General features: G+C 57.1%; 2 protein-coding genes across 2 annotated transcripts; both read right to left on the reverse strand.

Annotated features, from left to right (window-relative positions):
- Nucleotides 1–2,667: 2,667 nt before the first annotated feature.
- On the reverse strand, nt 2,668–9,997 carry SMIM34 (small integral membrane protein 34). Its single transcript, XM_087817841.1, has 2 exons — nt 9,960–9,997; nt 2,668–3,160 (listed from the first exon to the last, which is right to left on the reverse strand). Exons 1-2 carry the CDS (start codon nt 9,995–9,997, stop codon nt 2,668–2,670), a joined length of 531 nt encoding a protein of 176 aa, XP_087673967.1.
- Nucleotides 9,998–15,489: 5,492 nt separating this feature from the next.
- On the reverse strand, nt 15,490–15,988 carry KCNE1 (potassium voltage-gated channel subfamily E regulatory subunit 1). Its single transcript, XM_087818019.1, has one exon. It carries the CDS (start codon nt 15,986–15,988, stop codon nt 15,599–15,601), a length of 390 nt encoding a protein of 129 aa, XP_087674145.1. The 3' UTR covers nt 15,490–15,598.
- Nucleotides 15,989–17,689: the final 1,701 nt, after the last annotated feature.

Consider the following 17,689-nt stretch of genomic DNA (forward strand, 5'->3'; position numbering starts at 1 on the left):
CTGGGTGGCCCTCCTCCCGGAGCCCCCCTGACATCCCCCCTCACCACTATTTCTGGGCAGGGTTGCCAGCCACCCTCCCTGCTCCCACACGACCCTCGTCACCTCCAGCTCTGCTCTCCTTGGCCTGCCCTGTACGTGGTCCCCTGACACTGCCCCAGGACCAGGAGACTTTTTCTGTGTCCCTGACCCTGGTCCAGTGCCTGGGCCGTGGCACATCTGTGATATAACACAAAACATGTATTTGGTCTTTTTCCCGGTTCCCAGCACAGAGCTTCCGAAACCCTCGGGCTTCCCTGAGTGATAGGAGCATCTTACCATTCACACCAAGCTGCTGTCAGCCATACCTGGGTCCACGCTAAGGAGGTGGCACCAGCCCCTAGGTGGCTGCAGGATGGGGGCTGGTAGCCCGAGGAACCAGCCTGAGATTAGAGGGCTGGAATCTCAGCCCCACACCCCGAGCTCCGGGGGGAGAGAGGCTGGGGACCGAGTTCCTCACCAGTGGCTAGTGATCGATCAGTCAGGCCCACATGGAGCTGCTGGGAGGGGCGGCCAGGAGAGGGCGTGGAGGCCGGCGCCCTTCCCCGCGCCCTGCCCATGGGTCTCTTCCACCTGGCTGTTCCTGAGCGTGTCCTTATAATAAACCAGGAACCTAGTAGGTAAAGTATTTTCCTGAGTTCTGTGAGCTGTTCGGGAAAATTGTCAAAACTGAGGAGTCGTGGGAACCGCTGAGGTATAGTGAGTTGGTCAGAAGCCGGGGACTGGTGCCTGGCGTCTGAGTGGGGCAGCCTCGGGGGACCGAGCCTCCAGCCTGTGGGTCTGCGCGGACTCTGGGCTGTTAGTGTCGGGAGGGAATGAATCGCAGGACGCGCAACGGGGGCTGGAGAACCGGTTGGTGGTGTGAAAACTCACACGTTTGGTGTCGTAGGTGTTGTGAGTGAAAACAGCTTAGGAGGCCCTTAACAGACGCCCGAGGGCCCTGGCGGCTGTGGCTCAGTGGTTAGTGTCGGCCCAAGCACCAACGGGCCTCAGGTTCAATTCCAGTCAAGGGCACATGCCTGGGTTGCAGGTTCGATCCCCGGCCCAGATCGGGGCACTTGCAGGAGGCAACCAATTGATATGTTTCTCGGATATGTGTCTCTCTCTCCCCCCCTTCCTTCCACACGCTCTGAAAATCAAAGGAAATAATATCCTCACATGAGGATTAACAACAACAACAAATGTCTGGGGATGACGTGACCCAAGACGAGACGGGGGCACTGCAGCGGGAAGCGTTCCCCCGTCAAGGCCGCCAGGGGCGCCCCGGCCTGGGAGCGTGGGCGGACACACGGATGAAGCCCACCCCCCCCCCGGCTGTTTAAACTCAACAACATTTTGTTGGAGAACCTGCGAGATGACCACGTGGAAAAGGCGAAACAAAGTAAAAGCACTTGGAAGTTGGTCTCACTCTTTAAAAACAAAAGCTTGGGTTTCACTCTGACCTTCACGGAATCGCGGGGCTGGTGGGCTCACTGTCTGCGGACGGGGGGAGATATGTCCTTTGTGGTCCAGGGACACCACCAGTGGCCAAAGTGGATGAGCTTCACGGAAGGTGGCACAAAACATAATTCTCTTTTTTGCTGAAAGGCACTTGTTAGGGGCCCAGCTAATCACAGTCTCTAAGTGAATGTCATCGAGGCAAGATCTTGGTTCTTGTTTAGGCAGAGACAAGCATACACGTAACAAATGAGTGTGAAACGCTGGGTGACTCGCATTGTCTAAGGCGACAGAACCAGTGGCACAGGGAAAGCTTGACTCCCCTGGGGGGGTGTACAGCGTCCCTTACAGGCCGATTGCCAGTGGACTAACTAGTTGTTTGCTGTTCCACAAAAGCATCCCCCCCAGCGCCACCCGCATCCACCCCCACCAGTGTCCGCTGTCACCACCATCGCCAACACCAACACCACAAGGCTTATATTTATGTATTTATTTTACTTTTCAGAATGCATCATATGCGTGATCTCATTAGCTGTCGTCTACTTTGGAAGATTCGCGGAACTGGCACCATTACCCTCGGTGGGCCTGTAAGGAGACTAAGAGTCACGTCAAAGTGGCACAGAATGAAACCCGACTAGAGCCTGGCTCTTCTGACTCCAAAACTGGTGCTTTTTTCCAACAGACCCCAGTCTTTCAGTGAACAGGAGGAGCTTCTGACTAACTTCTGACAGCACATTGCAGTCAGTCTTCAGAATGACTGGCCCTTTGGGACCATAAATCCCAACCCCCAAGCGTCCCAGGGGAGCCACTAGCCCCCCAAAGTTCATGTAAGCCCTGAAGTTGAAGTTTCATGCAGAGCACTGGATCCAAATTCAGCCTCCTTTCCGGGACAAGAGGTGACCTTCACGGGTACCCCAGGAGTCTCCCGGCTTCTCAGAGAACAGTGGGTGCCCCCCACCCGTCCCTGGAATGCAAGTGTTTCTAGTGAAGAGACAGTGTGGCCGGGAGCTACTGCGCCTGCTGTCTCGTCTCAAAGCACCAGAAAGCCTGAGAGGGACAGGACGCTGGCTCGGTCACGCTCCACCCGCCGGGCTCGGGCATGGTCCCCCGGCCCCACTCGGGGCAGGTGAACTCGGAGCTGTGCCCCTGCAGGCAGGCGGGGCCTCTTCTGTGGAGACCTGCCTGCCTGGCCCTTCAAGGGATCCCCCGGATGTCGGCTTGGGGTGCACTGTCCCCACACCTGGCGCCCAGGCTGGCCTGGCGGGGCTCCAGGGCAGCTCTGTTGCTGACGGTCAGAGGGGAGCACTTGGCTGCCTTGCTCCACAGCCCTTTCTTTTTGAGTTCGGAGGTCAAGTTCAAGTAATAAATGTCTTCCAGGGACTTGTCGCTCTTCCTGAGGATGTTGCTGGCCAGCCGGAAGAGGAAGACCACGGCGTAGATGCCGATGATGGTAAGGACGTACCAGGCGGCGCTGGTCCCGTCGGGCAGGCGCAGGGCCCGGGCGGGGGTGCTGCAGTTCCTCCCCTCCGCCGAGTCCCTCAGCAGGCGCCCCAGCGCCGCGCCGGCCCGGGTCTGGTTGCGGGCTCCCCGAGCTGTCCACTCGGCCACTGAGAGACAGAGAGACCCAGGTGAGACCCCGCGTCCCGGCTGAGGGCTGCCCGGCCCCGCGGCCGCAGCCAGGCGGTCCCTTCAGTGGGAGACGCGGGGGCGGGAAGAGCCTCCTTGTTGTTGGGCAGGAGCCTAACAGCGCACATGTCAGTGTGTTTTCAAAAATCAAAGAATTCAAAACACCCAGTTGTTGGACAGGAGACGGAACAGCATAAAGATGTCAATTGTCCCTAAAGTAACACACGACTAAGGTCATTGCAACAGAAATGCCAGTAGAATTGCTCTGTGAACTAGACACTGTGCACCGTGGGGGATTACCTTCAGGACCGGCTGGGAGGAACGGGAACAAAACCCTGATGGGTGGAAATGAGCCTCGTCAGGAATTTAAAACCAGCCAGTCTGGAAAACGATGGACGTTTTTCGGAATGAATGAATGTTGGACTTGCCCACAGCCCAGCTGCGGCTCCCTGGGGGGGGGGGCTCTAAAGAACCAGGCACAGCTCCCCCTAAAGAGTCTCCCCATGAAAACACAGCAGCTGAAGCAGTGGGGTGCCCGTCAGAGGCAGGCAGGCCAGCGGCCCAGAGAAAACGCCATCGGAAGGCTAGGAGCCGGAGCCCGGTGGATGGCAAAGGGGCATTTCTGCTCCGTGAGCGAAGGAGCGAGAGAGCGCTGGGTCCGCATCGCCCACGTTACGTCCAGAAACAGTGCAGGGAAGCCAAAGGTTTCAACATAAAAAGGAAACAATTTAAAGCGCTGGGGAAAGCATGGTAGGTTATTTCCTTTCTCATCTCAGGGTGGGATATCCCTTTCGAAGCATAACACAGAAATTCAGGAAAGAAAACAAACGTTAAACTCAACTAATGGAAAATGTGAAGCATTGAATAGCATAAGACCAAGAGCAGAAGACACGGGAGGACTACAGTCCATACCACTGAGTCTCTCCTAATGACTTTCGGTTCTAGAAGAGAAAGCCCAAACCTCGGGTAGAAAAACGTGCTAAAGATACAGGCAATTAAGTGACAGCCCAGGAAAAAGCTTCCGAACATTGCTCATAACGTGACCGTGCAAGTGGAAGCCGCAGCGAGCTGACGTCCCGTCGGATGCACGGCGGGCAGGGCGCCCGGCTGCTGTGGGAGCGTGAACTCGCACCACGGGCCCACCTACCTGCGCTCCGGCAGTTCCCCCGTGGGGGCTCATCCCAAAGATACCCCGGAACCTGTCTGGAAAACGCGTGTTTGAGGAGAGTCACTGCCCGAGGGGCCTGGTGCCCGAGAGCCGCCTGAAGGGCACCGGCTCCGGGGCTGGCTTCGCACATCCCGGGAGCCCCACGCAGGGAGCACTGTGCAGCCAGGAACATCAACAGCGTTCATGCTCCTAAATACCAACCAGTAAAAAAGTGCCCCAGTGGTGGCAGTGGGCAGGCACACCTGTAAGTAAAGGGGGAGTGTGTTCCCGGCTTGAAGCTTTTACATATGTACATAAGTATCTCGGAGAAGACACGAAATTGGTACCTGTGGCCCCACGGAGGAGAGAACTGGTGGGAGAGGCGCCCTTTTCACTGACGCCTTTAGTACACTGTGTGCTCTGTGCATTTATTTTCACAAAGAAATGGATTTATAGCTGGCAGGGCACAGGCGGGCACTTCCCTGGCCCTGGGTCAAGACGCCGTGTGCCCTTCCAAGACCAGGAGATTAAGATCTTAACTGCTGTTTAATTCAAAACTGTTTTCTCTTCCGAGGATCCGGTGGGAATGGAATCACGAAACCAGAGGAGGGGATGGCGCTGCGAGATTCCCCCCGGAGCCTGACCGGCTCAGACCCCGTGTCTTGCTCTCCGTGGGCACAGATGTTTTCAGACGCGTCTCAGGAGGAGCCCACAGCCCGCCGCTGGGCGGGCCAGAGGCGCCCCAGGACCGCGTCCGAGCTGCTGCTCGCTTGCTGCCAACTCATTTTGCAAGATCCAGAGAGGCTGGTGTTTTCCGTGGCCCTTCCCTGTCAAAATGCGTGAGTGACTTGACTGCTTTTAGGCGAAGGGAGAAACCGGTTAAAAATAACTCTACAAACCATATCCGACAAAGCCCAGATGAACAGATTTCATTATATAAAATCGGTCACTCATGAGAAACACCCCAACCATCAAGAATTTGACCCCGCAGTTGGCGGAATGCTTGCAAACTTTATATGAAGAAGGGGGGGAAATTCCCATAATTATTTAAAAAGCTAATCAACCTGCTGAGAGCATCGTAAACTTAATGAGGGCAAGAGGACTTGTTTAAACTCGGAACACACGTGTGAACTCGTAGAACTTCCCGGGAATGGCTACAGGAGGATGGGACAGGTTCAACCACATATAAAAACACCCAACGAAAACCCACGGGAATTAAATCACTTTAAAACCAGCCCACTCCCCACACGGAGCCGCTCGCTCTGTTACGTTTCCCTTTGCCTCTCTTTCTTGAAAAAGGGTAGTAAGGGTGGGTGAGGTGGCGTCTTAGTGGGTAAACACCCGCGGCAGAAACAAACCCCGGCCTGTGGCGTCTCCCACCCGCGGGGGTGACACCCGGGTAGTTCGAGAGCTGCCCGCGCCCGGCAGCAGGTACTCACGCTCCATGGGGGCCTGGCCTGCACTCGGGAGGGTGACGGAGGGGGAGCCCCTCTTTGCGGGCGGTCACGATGCCGCCGAGGTCGGTGCGGGCTCCTGGGCAGGGAGTGACACGACCCCGAGCCTGGCGGGGCAGCCCCGAGCAGGAAAGCGCGGCGGAGAGGAGCGCGGTGAATGGCCTCGTGCAATTCACGGAGACGGAGTCGCTCTGTCTCCAGTTGGCTCAGAATGAAAGTTGCTTCCTGGCCTCGGCTCGTCCCAGAAGGTCTGAGGCAGAGCAGCTGCTGAGAGCCGTGCGGGTACCGAGGCTTCTCCGGCCCTGCCCGGTCCCGTCCAGCCGCGGGGGCCGGGTCACCCGGTGGCTCCTGCATTCCCGGCTCCCACCTGCTGCGGGCGGGGCGGGCCAGGTGTGGCAGAGCCGTGTCACAGCCAGGAAACGCCAGGGGCAGGAGTCACCAGCTTCCCCTCGACTGTCTCTGGGATGCGGACACCCAGACAGGAAGGGGCCTTGGTTCCCCCTCGAGGGTCGGCGAGCCAGGGGCCCCCGGCCAGGCTGGGAGGAGTGGTCCGGGTCTCAGACCACATTCGGCGGAAGATCTCACCCGAGTAGGTTTATTCTCGCAGCCCCGTTTCTCCTGACGCCTCACTACCACGACCGTGACCTGCCACACACAGGAGGGTCGTTGGCTTCTCAAATGTAATTTGATCAAGTTTACATCGATGGGGGACTAGATATAGAAATAGGCCACATGACCCAGCATTTCCACTCCAAGGCCCCTGTGCAGGAGAAAGGAAGACACATCCAGACCTGGGTACACGAGTGTTCACAGCAGCATTAGTCATAATAGCTACAAAGTCCAAACAGCCATCACCCGATGAATGGGTACATAAAAAGAAATGATACATGTTACAAAATAGATCAACCTTGGAAACACTGTGCTCAGTGGAAGAAGTCGGTTTCAAAGGTCCATAGGTTATGTGCTTCCATTTATATGAAATGTCAAAAATAGACAAATCTATAAGGACAGACAGCACTTTAGCTGTTGCCTAGGGCTGAGATGGGGACTTGGGGAGGCTGATGACGTTGATTCTGGTGCTGGTCACACAACTCTGTGAATGTACTAAAAGCCACTGAATTGTACCCTGTGAGTGACTGTCACGGTATGCGCACTGTATTTTGATAATATAATATAGGTACACAACGGAATACTATGCAGCTGTGAAAAAGAATGCGACATTTATTTGTGTGCTGATGTGTAAAGACCTCCAGGATGTATTGTTCAACAAAAACAGAATAGAGTATGTTTCATCTATGTTAAAAAGTGGGGAGAAATCACATAGGCCCGATTTTGCTTGTACAGGCATTGAAAAGCCGCTCTCAGGAGGCCCCAGAAAGTAAGAGCCGCGTTCCGCAGGGAACTGGGCAGGTGGCGGGCAGGCTGGGAGGGAGAATTCTCACTGTATATTCCTTATGCTTTAAAGAATTTTAACTCAGTGTTGTGTTTCCTGTTCAATAATAAATACATCCATTGGTTAAATGTAAATCTTTGCTGAAGTTCTACTTAGGCTCTTGCTGTCCTTGCCACGGGAGGGCTGGACCACAGAGGCAGGATTCCCAGCACTGACCTGAGTGGTGACAGGGGGCAGCATGGAAGCCTGGGTGATACAGGGCGAAGGTCTGGGAGTCAGGGCTCCAGACCCGGCCATGCCCTCCCTGGGTGGCCCTGGGCAAGCCCCCTGCCCTCTGTGAGCTGCGGTTTCCTCATGGTGAGGTGGGGGAGGCACAGATCCGACGGCCTCTGGTCCCAGGAGCAGGAAGGAAGCCTGGGGCCTGGGGAGGGGCTCTGCTTGTGGAGGTGTCCGATCGGGAGGGCTGCCAACAGAGGCGCCTCGGGCCAGGCACCGGGCAGCTGGTGCCCAAGGCGGAGGCCTCCGGGGGTGAGTCACCTGTGCAGTCACCGGCTTGGGCATCCAGCTCGGCTCCAGACAACCGGGGAGACCTGGGGAGAGGTGGCCTTCAGTCTCGTCGCGCTGAAGGGGCACTGAGATCGGGGGGAGCTCTGGGTCGGGGCTTCCACGTGGCGGCTGCTCCGAGCCCCAGAACGCCAGCAGTGTGGGGCCCACTCACAGGCAGGGACACTCCGTCAGGCTTAGAGATGTGACATGCCCGGTGTCGCACAGCTCGTAGGTGCCAGCGCTGGGATGCCTCCCTCCACACCCTGGCTGTCACCTTCAGGCTGGGCCCGGGGCCCCTGCAGGTTGAGTTGTGGATGGTCAGTGCTCGGGCATGTCCGTGACCGTGGAACCCTCCTTGTTGGTAAAATCACGGTGATGTTAAAAGTCAGGACGATGGACGTTCCTCAGCGGGTAAGTGACAGGAGGGGGCTCTGGGTGCCGGTCACGTCTGTGTCATGGTCTGTTCAGTGCGGCACCTCACAGAGCTGGACGCTTACACTGCGGTCACCTTCCCGCATCGTCTCACACTCGTGCGGAGCTCACCCTGCTGCCTCCAACACCCAGAGCCCGATGGGCGGAGGGGAAAAGTTCAAGGTTTATATAAAAAAATACCAATGCTCGTCTTAAAAAGGGTTTTCTATTCTGCTGTGGCTGTGACTGTGGCTGCACCGTCTAATGAAAAGTGCCCTGTGGCTGGGAGGGGGCGGCCAAGCCCAGGGGCACACAGGGCTGGGCGGGGGCCACCTCCGGGTGCGGAGTGGCCGGGCTGACCTCCCGAGTGCTTACACAACAGGGAAGCGGAACAGCCTGTGCCCAGCAGGGCCAGGAACCGCCTTCCTCCTGTGCGTCTCCTGGGCCCCGGTCAGTCTAGACAAACACCGGCCTAAGCGCAGTCACGCAAGACCAGTCCCCAGTAAATATTTGTCTGAGCCGCAGGCCTGGGAGAAAGGACCAGAACCCCAGCTCCCTTGACGTCGGAGCCTGAGCTCTCGGGGGGGCCGGGCTGCTGCTCCTTCCCTTGAGTGTGTTTGGTAATCTCTAAACTGGAAGTAAAGGTGGTGACGATGTGGGGTTGACCGTCCCCCAGAACAAAAGAGAAACAAGTGCTTCTGAACTCGAGGTGTGAGAGCTGGTGAGAAAGAAAATGCCAAAGGCCCTGGCCGGTGTGGCTCAGTGGGCAGAGCGTCGGCCGGAGGACGGAAGGGTCCCAGGTTCGATTCCAGCCAAGGGCACGCACCTCAGTTGCAGGAGGATCCCTGGCCCTCGTCTGGTCACATGTGGGAGGCAACCCAACCATGTGTCTCTCTTACCTTCCACTCTCTCTGAAAAGCAACGGGAAAAATATCCTCTCTGACGATTAAAAAAAAAAGACAGAAAAAAACAGAAAGAGAGCGTCAACAGTAAACGCCCGTGCCCGCGGCTGGTGCTCCTTCTAAGGAGTATTTCCTAAGGGGCAACCTCAGCACCGCCCGGACCCCCCGCAGTGCAGCAGGGCCTTAAAAGGTCAGCCCGAGAGCCCCGTGGAGGGGCGCCCACCCCCGGGCTCCGGACAGAGGACGCTCGGCCGTCCTGGCCAAGAACAAGACTCGGCGGGTTTCCTCCGAGAGGGCGCCTCAAGACGCTCGCGTAGTTTACAGACCTCTCATTTAGATGTCATTCTTGCCCTTCCTTTACACCTGATCACTGGGGGACACTGAATGTCACCGCCTGCCCCCAGAGGCGCAGAGGAAGGCTCTGGAACTGGAGGACCTGAAAAGGCAAAAGAGATTTGGAGAGTAGGATGCACAGGGCCCGAGCAATTCCTGTAGCAGGTTGATGGCGTCTGCTCTGACCCGGGCTGTGTCCCTCGCAAATCCTTAGCCAGTGCCCCAGCCCCAGTGCCACGGCGCTCGAGGCGCGGCCTTCGGGGTGGGTAGGGTTAGGTGAGGACCCAGCCCTCCTGGCGGGATCAGTGCAGGAAGCGGAAGGCTGTTAACAGACTCGAGAGTAAATAAAGGATAAGTGGGGAAAATCGTTGGCAACGCAGGCAATAAAGGTGGAAAATTTCTCAATGTTCCAGACACTTTTAACAGTAGGAAGTAGGTCAGCACCGCGGCAGAAAGACGGCCCAGACGCAGGAAAAGCTGGTCACAGAAGAGGAAGCGCGAATGTCCTTGAAACAGATCAAAACACGCTCAACCTCCCGCAGGACGGCATAAATGCAAATTAAACAGAGGACTCGTTCGCCGCTTGCCGATGAACAAAGGTTGTCTGTAAAATGGGTCTGTCCACGGCGACCTCCCCACAGTTTGCGCAGCGGTGAGAAGGGCCTCAAACACACCGTGACAGCTCGTGGCAGCCAGTTACTGCTGTCGCCATGACCGAGGGTGACTGACACCATCAAAACGTTACAGCACACACGTCTTCCAGCGCTCGGCCGTCTAGGAACCTGGGGACTTGTGTGTGTGCGAGCTGTTTCCAGGACACACGCACAGGCCTTGTCACTGCCCCATCGTAACAGCAAGAGGCAGGAAACCATCTGAATGTCCAGAGAGCTGGATGCAGAGGCGAGGAAATCCGCAGGGTGGCCTCCTGCTCGGGCACCAACGGGACGGAGGCAGAGGTCCCCGTGCTAGCAACGGACAGTCCTCAATGCATTGCTGAGTAGGAGAGACCAGGACGATGCCCATGGGGGCGTGTGAACACCCTCCTGCCCAAAAGCCGGGACCTTGTGCATGCCCAGGCCGCCTCCGACGGGAGCCCCACGAGCCCTCCCTTTGCCTCGGAGCAGCGCCCCTTGAAGTGATTTCTTTATTTTCTTTACATGTATCTATAACCCAACGAAAGGCCAGTCTAAGCGTCTGCGTTTGCGAGGAGCGTTATGGCCTGTCCACTGGGAGGCGGCCTCTCCTGTGCTGGCCAGTTCGGGATTCCTGCTTTGGGGCGTTTTCTGCCCCGTCCCCAGGCTTCTCTCCGTCCCTGGTTTGCAAGGAATGTTCCCTTGTTCGAGAAAGAGCCTGACAAGGTGCGAGAACTGCACCCGCGGCTGCCCGCAGCCTTTCAACCAGGAAAGGGCGCCCGGTAGAGCCGGGCTCAGCGGCTCAGCGCGGAGGGGATCCGGATGCCGGCACCTGCCCGCCCGCCTGGGGGCGCCACGCTCTCAGGCCGCCTCCTGGAGGCGCGGGCTCCGGGACTCGGCGGGGTTCAGTGGTATCCGGGGGTGCCCTGCCCCCTCGTGGCGGGAGGTCGGCATAACAACCAGGCCACCGCCGCTGAGCTGCCCGGGATTCCCCGGGTGTCCATCCCGAGGGCTTTCAGTAGAGGGCGCTGCTGAGACAGCCCTGTTTGTATGCTGGGGCTGCACGTGTTTTCTAGCCTAACGGTTAGTAGGTGGGTTTTACACACACACACATACAAAAGCACTAAAAAAACTTGCCAAGTGCATAATTATGGGCCTAATGTTAGTTACTGATTTCTTTAAAATCCAAATTCTGATATTCTATACTTAACCCACGAAACTCCTGCCCAGACCCAGGAGTATGTCCACCTGGGCCAACCTGCCTCATCTCCGTGTTTCTCAGCCTCTTGCCTTCATCGCCGCTTCAGGTCCCTAACGCCTGCTTAGCCAATGCCTCACATTAACCGCCCTGCCAACACGGAGCGGGAGGGCTCTGTCTCCCTTCTTGGACCCCGAATGACCAGCTACACTGATACAGCGGGTTGGCTGAGGGGTGAGGACCCGCAGTGAAAACCTGCAACTGAGAAAAGCCACAGCTGGGTCTGTGGTAGCAGCTTCCACCGGGTGGGAACCCGGCACGCGGAGCACGTGTTGAGTGCTTGCTCCGGGCGGCACTGTTCTAACCCACTGGCCCAGAATCACTGTATGGGGCTGAGCGTCCGCCCAGAATCTCAAACCACGGCCTCGTTTGCAGAGTCACCGCTGATGTAACTAAGGCGAGGGTCTGTAAATGAGAGCATCCTGGGTCAGGGTGGGCCCCAGATCCCATGACTGGCGTTCTGGGAGAGGAGGGAAAGACACACCCAGAGGAGAAGGCCACGTGAGGGCTGAAGCAGAGAGTGGAGGGGTGCGGCCACAAGCCAAGGACACCTGGAGCCACAGAAGCTGGAAGAGGCAGGAAGGACCCTTCCCCAGAGCCCCAGAAAGAATATGGTGCTACGACACCTAGATTTTGGACTTCTGGCTTCTAGAACTGAGTGAGAATAAATAATCTTCACTGTTTCCAGCCACTGACTCTGTGGTAAGTGGTTACAGCAGCCGCAGGAAACGAATGTAATCGCTCACCGAATTCTCGCTCAAAAGCTGTGTTTAAAGAGCCATCTGGACACCCAGGTTCTTCTCTGTGGGTCTCTGGGTTTTCCCCAGAGCAGGCGCATTCTCCAGGCTTCGTGCCAAGTTAGCCCTGAGCTCCTCCCTAGTCCTGGGGGAGCCTTCCTGGCCTGGGAGTGAGCCCAGCCCCAGCTCGCCTCCTGCAGTGTGTCTTTGAAACTAAGACAGGAGCCGGTTTCGGGGGCTCATCTAGTGTGAGGGGGGGGGTGAGCGGGCCAGGGCTGTGGGGGAGAGGGACCCAGCCCTGCTCACTGTGCAGGAGCCGTAGACCAGCAACAACCCTCCCCACTGCCCCTCCCTGTGACAAGGTCTGAAGGGGACACTCAGCTTGCTTTACCCCAACTTGCTGAGTCTCTTAAGGATCTCGGTGTAGATTTTTCATTTCATACAAGGTGAGAGCCCCTGCTGCTCTATTCTCTCCCCACCTGGCTCTGCAAGGTCCTGGGAAGGCATGAAATGACTCCACTCAGTTACCACTGGGTCCTTCTGTCACCAAGCCTGGGAGGCCCCGCGGTGACTGTGCTTGCAGGGTAGTCCTGTCTGTGGGCTGGGCTGCCCGGCATCGTCTGCACTGTGGCAGGCGTGGAAGGTGCTAAGGGGACGGGTGTTAAAAGTGGTTACAGAATCCATGTCGTGTCCTTGGAGCAGATGGGAGGGAGGAGCCCCTCCTGCCGCAGCCAGAGTCCTGCTCCAGGGACTAACAGACTAATGAGCCACGTGGACCTCCTGTGTCCAGTGCTGGTGTGGCAGGCTGGGCCAGCCCCATAGCCTCAAGTGGGACTCTGTCCCTCACCAGTGTGGTGAGGAAGGGTCAGAAACTTGGAGGCCTTCTGCAGTCACCCAGGGGTGCTCACGGGCCTGGGACTGAAGGGGGATTTGGTCTGGCTGGGAGATGGAGTTCCAAGAGCTGGAAGGGATAGTTGAGTTATCGCTAGAAATGGGATAAGCAGGTTTCATCACAAAAGAAGGGGGAGGGGGTCCCAGCAACGTCCTGCGAATTCCGAGGGTCCTGCTTGGAGGAGGGGCCTGGGACACACCTCCAGAGACTGTTTCTCTCTTCCTAGGCTTCCATCCTGCCCTGTCTCGCTGAGCTTGACAAGTGATTATAAGTTTAGTCTCCTGAGAGTGTAAAAGCTCCCCTGGGAACCTCACCCAGCCCCAAGCAAGCGCCCACCAGGCTCCAGGAGGTGCTGGCACCGAGAAATGTCCTCAACGTGACCACCAGGGGGCAGCCGCACCCAGAGTTCCTTCCTCACCTGGAGACCTGCTGACCGCCCAGAGCCCGGTATCCCAGTGATATTCAGAGAACACACACCAGAGGTCATGATTAGAGACTTTAATTTTCTAAAAAGACCATATTAATACCTCAAAAGGCACATTGCCCTATCCACTGACCACGTGAAATGCTGCGTACAAAATATTAACTGGGATTGTTTTTAAGGAGCTCAGGACAGTAGCTGGGCACGGCATGCAGCCGCGTCTGCTAACCCAGATTTAAAATGCGGTGACAGGCATCTGAAAGCGTGTGGCTGGGTGAGATGTGAGGCCCTGGGGGGTGAGCTGAGCGCTGGTCGCTCAAGGATGGAGAAGACTAGAGCTCATGGCCTCTCCCTCTGCGGAAAGGTCCAGGAGTCCCAGGGGGGGAGTGAACTGTGATAAGGAGCCAGTTCCACGCCAGGAATATCAAGGTCAGTGTGACTTACACAGGGCCATGTGCACCCAGGTCCCCCCCATACCCAAGCTCCTGCCCGCCTTTCCTTCAATATGGGTGAGACAGGTCTGTCTGAAGCCAGGGACCACACGGGGGCTATGGGATGCCAGCAGTAGTGGGCTTTCGGGGCCCATGAACCCCCAAGGTGGTAGGCAAAATGTTGTATGAATATTTGGGGGGATCATTAGCTTTCATTACATTTTCAAAGGACTCTGTGACCCCAAGAATCACCCACCTTAAAGACTGTGTCATCCAAGCCAGGGCTCTGCCCAGAGATGTCCCAGCTAGAGCTCCCAGCACTGCTGGCGGCCCCCGTCTGTACAGGAAACCAGACGGGAGCCCACGGACAGAGCTGTCTGCGTGAGGATGGCCAGCAGTGCTCCGTGTTGCTTTTATGTTCTGTGCAGACCGTGAACAATTATGTTTTAATTAAATATTCCACCCTCTTCAGGTGAGCGTGCAGGTGAGCGTGCAGGTGTCACAGAGCGCGGGCACTGCCCATGGCCGCTGGGGAAGGAGGCTGAAGCCCCGGGGACACGGGTGCTGGACTCGGGTCGGGCGTGCTAACGAGGCTTCCTCCTGCCGCATGAGGAGGGTTCCAGGCACCTGCACCCAACCCCCTTCCCGTCTCTTGTCTGCGAGGGGAGCGTGGGGTCTCTGTGTTGTGAGGGGAAGGAGGGCAGGGAGGAAAGCATCTGTCTGGGGGGGAAGGGTTAGAGGCGCCGTGCGAGTTTCCCGTGGCTGCCGTAAGAGAGGACCCCAACTGATGTGGCCTAAAACCATAGAAACTCGTCTCCCAGTTCTGGAGGCCAGAAGTTGAAGTCAAGGTGTCACGGGTCCTGCGTCCTCTGTGGCCTGCAGGGGAGACCCCCTCCTCGCCTCTGCCAGCCGCTGGCCGTGGCCCTCGCCCTGCCTTCCTTGGCTTGTGGCTGCGTCACTCCGCTCTCCACCTCTGTGGCCACGTAGGGTTCTCCACAAGTATCCGTGTCCAACTCTCCCTCTTCTTCGAAGGACGTCAGTCATACTGGATTAGGGCCTACCCCAGTGACCTCATCTTACCTGGATGACATCTGCAAAGACCCTGTTTCCAAATAAGGACAAATGTGCAGGTACCAGGGCCTTGAACAAATCTTCTGGGAGGACATGATTCACCCACAGTGGGCACATAAGCTCAAGAGGCCCTGCCACCTCGGTGCCGTGTGTTGCCGCTTGCCCATGCCCCCCCCCCCGGGCTCGTGGAGTAGTGGGGGCTCCTGCCCTCCTGCCGTGATAACGGAGCACCTTCCTCTATATACATTCTGAAGCGGGAGTTTTCTCTTCTGCATCTTAGTCCCACAAGGTAGGTTTGTTAGTTAGAATATTGATTCTGCTGCTGTAACATAAACCAAAATAACAGTGGCTTCGGGAAGATTGTAGTTAGTTAGTCTCCTTCCTATAAAGTCTGAGCTGGAGAGTGTCCAGAAAGGTCGAGGGACCCTGCCCCGTGGCATTGCTGAGGGACCCAGACTCTGCCACCTGCCCATTTCCAGAGTGAAAGCTAGCTCACCACCCCACCCATGTCCCAGCCACTGGGAAGCGGGAGAGGGAAGCCGAGGACATGTCCCTTCCTTTTTAAGAATCACTCAGAAACTGCCCTCGTCACTCCCACCGGCCAGAACTTTAACACGTGACCTTGCTAGCTGCAAGGGAGTCTGGGAAACACAGCTCTTATCCTCAGAGGCCACAATCTCAGGGGACAGATCCAAGGGAGCAGCCGACAGCCTATGATAGAAGAATTTTAGAGAAATAGTGTTGCTAATCCACCCCTCACCCCTTATAACAGCAAAAAGTTGTGTCCAGACAACACAGAGTATAAGAGGGCACAGGGTTAGAAACATCCGACTTTCCCGCAGCCTCTGTCCAGTTTTAACCCGTCGTGGGGTCATGATGAATGCTTCGTCTCGGGGAGGTACGCGTTGGGTCGCTCCACGGCCAGCTGGTTTTCAATGACGTAGCAGGCCCTGTAGCTCTCCAGAACCCGGGCCTGCAGGTAGGCCTTGTCTTTCTCCTGCCAGGTGTCCGACTCGATGTACACGTTGAAGGGGTCGTGGGAGTGCTCGAGCTTCTTGGAGCGGATGTAACTCAGCATGATGCCCAGCGTGAAGAAGCCAAAGAAGCCGAGCACCATGAGGATGTAGAGGGCCTCCATCTCGCCGTTACTGCTGCCGGGCACCCTGCGGGCCAGGCTGGACGAGTTGCCGCCCAGCTGAATGGACTCCTGCCACAGACTGGTCAGGAGGGGCGTCGCGGCCGTAGTGTTAGAAGGGCTCATCCTGGACTTCAAGGTCCCACCTCGGGAGTGAACCTCCTGGGCCAACTCTCTGAAAGTAAAGAGCAACCAGAAATCAGAAACCCAAACCCACACATCACACACACAAAGGCACACAACTTTCAAAACCTCAGGTGAAAGGGGGCCTCCACGCCCCAGTCCAGGCCATGTGCCACCTCAGGTTGGCACAGTAGCCTTTCTTGATTGATGGATTGATAAATTGATTCCTTTTTATTTCCATTCACCAGCCCCAGCCCCACCTCCACGGGCGACCACCAGAATGAGCGCCTTTAATTTACACATCACGTTGTATGTGCGCAGTTTGGTTCCTGTGCTAAGGACCCGATTGTGTCCCTCCCCCCAATTCATATGAAGCCCTTGCCCTCACAGTGACTGCACCTGGAGCCAAGCTCGTTAGGAGGTAATTAAGGGTAAATGAGGCCCTAAGGGTGGGCCCTGGCCCCTTAGGACTGTCTTCAGGAGACTAGGAAGCCTGATCTATCTTTCCCTGCCACTTGAGGACACCCTGAGAAGGTGGCCACCTGCAGGCCAGGAAGCGAGCTCTCGCCAGAAACCAAGGCCTGTGGAGCCTTATCTTGGGCTTTCCAGCCTCCAACACTGTGAGAAAACAAATGCTGTTGTCAAGTCCAGCCCACGGTGTTTTGCAGGCAGCCTGAGCGACCAACAACACGTTATATAAATGGTATTGGGTTGCACATCCCCTCCCCTTGTTTCCTCCTCAGCACCGTGGCCTCCCGGCCCACGCACACTCTACGTGGCCGCATTCCTTTCCTTCCCACTGGGCTCGGTGCCCACGCGGGCGCCCACTGCTCCTCTGGGCCCCTCCCCCCGAGCTGGGCCCCGCTGGGCCCCTGACTCCACAGAGGGATGACACCAGCCTCACCGACCTGGGCAATCTCACACTGCACACAGCTGGTGCCTGGGGTTTATACAGCAGGTCAGACCGAGGTGCTGCCAGGCACCCAGAAGGAAATGCCCCCGGGAACTCATCTGAGTGGAAAACCTACCCGACCACAAGGCAGCCCTGGGCATGGTCTGTGAGATTTCCTGTGGAGCTCCCTTCTCGGGGGCACTGTTCCAGCTCACGCTGTGCTTGCCCCCCTCTGCCCCCTCCCCCCACGAATGGCTCCCAGGAGCCATGTGGAAGGTGGGCGCAGCTTTGAAAACCTGCCAGGCCAACTTGCTCAACCTTCAGCGTCCCTTTGAACAGATGCAGCCATGGCTCCACCCCTGGAGTGTCTGATCCAGGAGGCCTGTGGCCCGAGAATGTGCATTTCCGACAAGTTCCACCTGCGGCCGACGCCGCTGGTCCGGGTGGCGGGACCCCACTCGGTGACTTATCAGAATCACCTGGCGCTTTAAAAAACGACTACTGCTTGGATCCTGCCTCCAAAGGTTGGGCTGTCCCGTCAGGGTGCCGTCTGGCACTGGGGCTTCTAAAGGCTCCCCAGGGGGCCCTAACTTGTGCCGAGATGGAGAACTGCTGGGCTCGGTGTGCCGGGGACCTTAGGAAACTGACCAATCGTCTTTGGAGCTGCAGGGCACTGGGAAAATTTTTATAGGAAGAGGAATGTGATTTCACAGCATGATTTTCCAATCTCATTTGTTTTTCGGATTTTCTCTCTGGCCTTACATGTCCCTGATGCGATCGGAAGAGAAACTGCCGGGAGAAATTCCCACGTC

This window comes from Miniopterus natalensis, chromosome 6 (genome assembly GCF_054644295.1).
Source record: "Miniopterus natalensis isolate mMinNat1 chromosome 6, mMinNat1.hap1, whole genome shotgun sequence".
In the NCBI taxonomy this organism is placed as follows: domain Eukaryota; kingdom Metazoa; phylum Chordata; class Mammalia; order Chiroptera; family Miniopteridae; genus Miniopterus; species Miniopterus natalensis.

Excerpts from the sequence above, each read along its gene's own strand:
- SMIM34 (XM_087817841.1), bottom strand. The coding sequence starts at position 9,997 with ATGGCGACAGCAGTAACTGGCTGCCACGAGCTGTCACG. Across the intron at positions 3,161-9,959 it reads GGCTGCCACGAGCTGTCACG|GGACCGCCTGGCTGCGGCCG; the intron begins GTGTGTTTGAGG and ends CTCCCACTGAAG.
- KCNE1 (XM_087818019.1), bottom strand. The coding sequence starts at position 15,988 with ATGAGCCCTTCTAACACTACGGCCGCGACGCCCCTCCTGACCAGTCTG.